Below are 4989 nucleotides of genomic sequence, written 5' to 3'. Positions count from 1 at the left end.
CCTCGGCCCCGCGTCCCGGTAGGAGCGAGCCGGCGGCTGTCACCCACTCGCCATCGGCAGGGGGCTTCCTGTGCCTGACCACCCGCAGCAACCCCTCGAACCGGCGGTACCGGGCGGAGCTGGAGGCCGCGCTGCAGCAGCTGGAGGAGAAGGGCGCGTGGCAGCGTGTGCTGGTGCAAGAGGTGCCGCGCTGGGAGAGGGCCACCTCCGAGGAGGAGGAGAACGTCCGTGGCAGCGGTTACATCTCTGGCGTGATCTACATCTACCGCAAGTGCCCCGTCCCGCCCCCCGAGGAGGGCTGAGACACCCTGAAGGGGCCCAGCGCAGTGCTTGGTGCAGTGCCACCCCGCAGGTGTCCCCCGTCCGATGGCTGTACCACCCCAGGCTCAAACACCGGGGCTCCTTCCCAGCACCTCAGTTCCGGTCCGTGCTGTGACACCACCGCAGAGCCGCCCTTGTGTCCTCGTGGTGCCCACCTCCGTCACGGCCACGGTCACCCCCTGGATCCTGCCCCTTCACCCCTGTTCCAGACCCCAGCTCCACGCCTGGGGGGGTTCTGCGTCCTACAGTGACCCCCACACCCTGCACACCGAGGTGACAGAGACTGACCGCACCAGGAGCAGTGTAACAGCACGACGCCCGCCTGGGGAAGTTTCCAAGCACCGTCAACCTTTCATCCTGCCTGCTTAAGCCCTCATTTTCCTATGGTTTTGTAGCTAATGGGCTGGGTGGGAAATGAACCTGGAAGAGGCTTCAGGGTGGCTGTTCCCCACCCCGGAGCCGCCCGGCATCTCCTGCCCATCCTGTTCCCCGCACCCCTCGTATGGTGCCTCCACCCCTTCCTCCTCCACTGCTTCCTTGGGAAGTTTTTTACCCAAATCTCCCACTGGAATCTTTTTGTTTTCCTTCCTGCAGACCTGCTGCTGCTTGTCTCATTCCCATGGATGTGAGGAGCATCCATCCATGCGATTTCCTTCACATGGAAACTCACCCCATCAGAGCAGTGGCTCCGCACTCGCCTCGGTGCCACCACTACAGGAGCTGAGCCCACAGTTTTGGGGCATTCAAGCATCCCAATTTGTCTCCTTGGCTGGGCTCTGGTGTGCATTGTCTCCCCATGTCCTGGTGCTGTGGTGCCAGCCTCTGCTTCCCCTCGGTGTCACGGGCACTGTCCCTTTGTCCCCAGCACTGCCCCCACGCTGAGTGGCTGGGGGTTGTGGCTGTCCCTGTCCCGTGCTTGGCTAATGAATAAACCCTATGTGCACTGCATGATTGAGGTGTGTGGTTCCTGTGTGAAGGGCCATCCTGTGGGGTGGTGAGGTGGCACAGGGACATGGTGGGTGATGGCACAGCAAGCCCTTGAGCTGCCCATGGGAGTGTGAGAGACATAGGAAGTGTCACAACACAGCTTCAAAACAAGCCCAGGCAGCCTTAGTGGCACCAAGACCTTTATAGAGCTGGGAGCAGCAGCAGTGCCCCAGGAGGGCAGCGGGATGAGGCCACATGCTGTCACCAGCCTGCGGGAAGGGCAAAGGGTGGGGGGGACACAGCTGGCGTGGGGACACAGTGTGCAGGCAGGGGATGTGGGATGTGGGGGGGGTGGGGACCGTGGTGCTGTGCCCAAGGGCCGGTGCCCAGCTGGGGCAGCTCACACATAGTCCTTCATGGGGTAGCCCATGGGGCCACAGCCCTTCACCGCACGGTATGACTTGGGGTAGTGGTCCCGCTCCACAGGTGGCCCCGAGCAGCACAGGATAGCCCCACCCAGCAGCTGCAGGGCACTGGAGGCCCACCCGATGTACAGGGCAGCCCCCAGCTCTCTCTTGAGGGCCTCGGGCACCATGGGGTTGTAGAAGTTGGTGACGATGCTGTTGGCAGACCAGGAGACGGGGATGAGCAGCACGATGCCGGCCAGCACGAAGATGGCCCCCGCCACGATGGAAACGCGGCCCTTGGAGCTCTTGTCCTCCATGCAGCGCGTGCAGTCGGCCCCCGAGATGGCGGTGAGGAGGCCGAGGAAGGCCACGATGATGGAGGTGACCACCAGCGCGCGGGCGGCTTGCAGGTCAGAGGTGAGGTCCAGCAGGGAGTCGTACGCCTTGCACTGCATCTGCCCCGTGCTCTCATAGACGCAGTTCATCCACAGCCCTTCCCAGAAGACCTGGGCCACCACGATGTTGTAACCGATGAAGGCCGTCACCTTCCACATGGGCAGCGCGCAGGTGAGGATGGAGCCCAGCCAGCCCAGCACGGCCAGCACCAGCCCGCCCAGCTGCATCGACATCGTCGCCATCTGCACCTGTGGGGACAGGCACAGCCATCACATCACACATGCGGGCACCGAGCTGCTCACAGCAGCTGTGCCTCTGTGCGGAGGCATCCCACTGCCGTCGGATGGGAATGGCCGCAGGATGCAGGGGGTGTCGTGCATGGAGCACTGCTGCAGGGCTGCATGAGGACACGGGGAGACATCCTGCATGAAGTGTTCTGCAGGACACCATGGGGACATAGGGACAGGTCCTGAATTGAGCACTGCCGCAGAGCTGTGTGGACATATGTCCTCAGTGGAACACTGCTGCATGGAGCACTGCTGCATGGAGCATTGCTGTAGGGCTGCATGGGGACATGTCCTGAATGGAGCATTGCTCCAGAGCACAAGGAGGACATGGAGACACATCTTGCATGGAGCATAGCTGCAGAGCTGCACAGGGATATGTGCTGCATGGAGCATTGCTGCAGGGCTGCATGGGGACCTGTTCTGCACTGAGCTCCCAGGTCCAGAGGAGGCTGAGTTGCAGGAGCCCAAGTGAATCATGCTTTCACCCAAAGTGTCCCCTCAGCACAGGGCACTCCTTACAGCTACCCCAGCCTGCAATCTGCCTTGCTGGCCACACTGCAGTAGTCTTTGGACCCTTCAGATTTCCTGTCTGGGGTGCTGGGAATGGGCACGAACCCAGGTCTGCCTGCAATACTAGCTGCAGGGCTCAGCACTTTCAGCGATACTGGCTCCTCATCCTTTGGAGAAGCAGCACAGGGAGCATGTTTGACAAACCAAGGCTGGTCCAGCCCTCCCAGGGTGCTATAGAGACAGGGCCAGCACAGACATAGGGTGATGCTCCGAGATGGAGAACTCCAGGGCACCAACCACAGCAACACACCATGACTGTAGGCTCATCTCAAGCTCAGCCCCATGCAGAGCAGACCCCACAGCACCCTCTCAGTGGCCAGGACCCACACTTGACAACTGGGAGCAGCTGAGTTTTTATGGCCCTGGTGTGGCAGTGGGTATCGGCTGTACCTGGCACACCCTGCAGCTGTTCCAGGTTTCACCACGGTTTTCCTGCTCCCAGTTTCGGTTTCTATGGCCTCTCCTGCTCGGCTGTGCTCCTGCTCCATCCCTGCACCTCTCACCCATTGGCACTGCACTGTGATGGGCACCTGACCGAGCGTGGGCTCAGTGTTAGGGCTGATAACAATGTCCTTCTCTCCCAGGAGAAGCAAGGGGCATGGGCTGGGATGGTAGGCAGCCACCCCTGGTGCCACACAGCCATAGGGACATGGGCTGGGTGTCCTCACTGGAGACAGGCAGTGACCAAGTGGATCCCAGCGCAGAGCTGGAGCATCAGTCTCCTGTTGCAGATCATCTGCCACCATTTCCAACACATTTGGGCTGCCCACTTCCATCCCCATTCCAGCAAAATGCTGGAGCTGAGAGCCCTCAAAGTCCCCAGTGAGCACCACAGCTTACAGTCTAGGTCCTCTGCCCCATGCTGGGTACTGTGTGCTGTCCCCACGTGCCCCAAGGTGCTCATAAAGGACATTCCCAAGGCTGGCCACACATCAGATGTGCACTGGCACAGTTCCAAGGCCAAAAGGCAGTTAGGCAAAGCACTGCTGTCACCCACACCAGCCCCAAGGTGCTTCCAAGCAGCCCTGGGGCATCCCAGCCCATCCCAACACCCCACGTCCTGCTGGCGCCCGCCTCTCCTTCCTGTTCGGTGCAGCCGGTCAGACAGGAGCAGCGTGGGGCGATGGCCCCAATGCCCGGGGCCTTGCGATAGCGTGGGGTGGCCCAAATACTGTAAAGGCTTCTCGCTGCCGAGCCACCCTACTGTCACCTCCCCAGGTGGCCTGGGAGGGGAGCACGGCTTTGGTAGGGCCAGGGGTGAGGAGCAGGGGGTGGGAGGCTGGGGCTGTCCCTCCAGATTTGGGATGTTTCATGCTGGTGTTCCCAGACACGGGGTCTGCAGCTTGGAACCCGCAGCTCACCCCATCACCGAGACCAGCAGATAAAGACAACGGAGCACAGTGGGTGCAGCACTGTCATTTAATGCGGGATGGCTGCAGCACGGGGTCAGGTGCTGCCACACCGGAGGTACCACGAGCCCCCCCAGCTGCTCCTGCCCCACGGATGGAAGAAGTGCAGTGCAGAGCCCGGTGCCGCCTCCCGGACCGGTTCTCCCAGCCCAGCCGCTGCCTTCCCACTCCCAGGATAATGATACCCGCACCCCGGCGAGCTGCCGAGAGAAATCCCAAGTGCGTACAGCTAGGTGAGATCCCCGAAAGTAGGTCAAAGTAAGAACTGGGGGCACGGAGGGGGAAGAGCACCAAACGCCCCTCGAGATTGCGCTGCGTGTGACTGAGCCACCGTGTCCTCTGGCCACACGGACAGATTCGACGGACATCTCCCGGGGATTCCCCCCGTCCTCCGCGGTGGTGTTTGGACAAGTCGGAGCCGCACGGAGCCGCGTGTCACCGGTGGGGCAGCACCCGGCGCACTGAGTGTCCCGGCACAGCACAGCACCCCCAGCCCCCACCGAGGAGATGCCGCGGGTGCCCCCGAGCTGTCGGGCAGGCAGCCAGGACGGCAGCGCGCCGTTCCCATCCCGGCAGGATTAAAGAACCAGCTCCAATCCCGGTGAACAAAGGCGGCTCTGTCTGCCCCCCTCGCTCCATCCCCTCCGCAGCGCCCCGGCCCCAGACCCGCTC

General features: G+C 62.3%; 1 protein-coding gene across 1 annotated transcript; it reads right to left on the bottom strand.

Annotated features, from left to right (window-relative positions):
* Nucleotides 1-1168: 1168 nt before the first annotated feature.
* On the bottom strand, nucleotides 1169-2479 carry LOC104913875 (claudin-3-like). Its single transcript, XM_010721838.3, has one exon. It carries the CDS (start codon nucleotides 2291-2293, stop codon nucleotides 1649-1651), a length of 645 nt encoding a protein of 214 aa, XP_010720140.1. The 5' UTR covers nucleotides 2294-2479; the 3' UTR covers nucleotides 1169-1648.
* Between the last annotated feature and the right edge of the window lie 2510 nt (nucleotides 2480-4989).

This window comes from Meleagris gallopavo, chromosome 21, assembly GCF_000146605.3.
Source record: "Meleagris gallopavo isolate NT-WF06-2002-E0010 breed Aviagen turkey brand Nicholas breeding stock chromosome 21, Turkey_5.1, whole genome shotgun sequence".
In the NCBI taxonomy this organism is placed as follows: Eukaryota; Metazoa; Chordata; class Aves; order Galliformes; family Phasianidae; genus Meleagris; species Meleagris gallopavo.
This window is presented reverse-complemented; position numbering and strand designations above follow the sequence as displayed.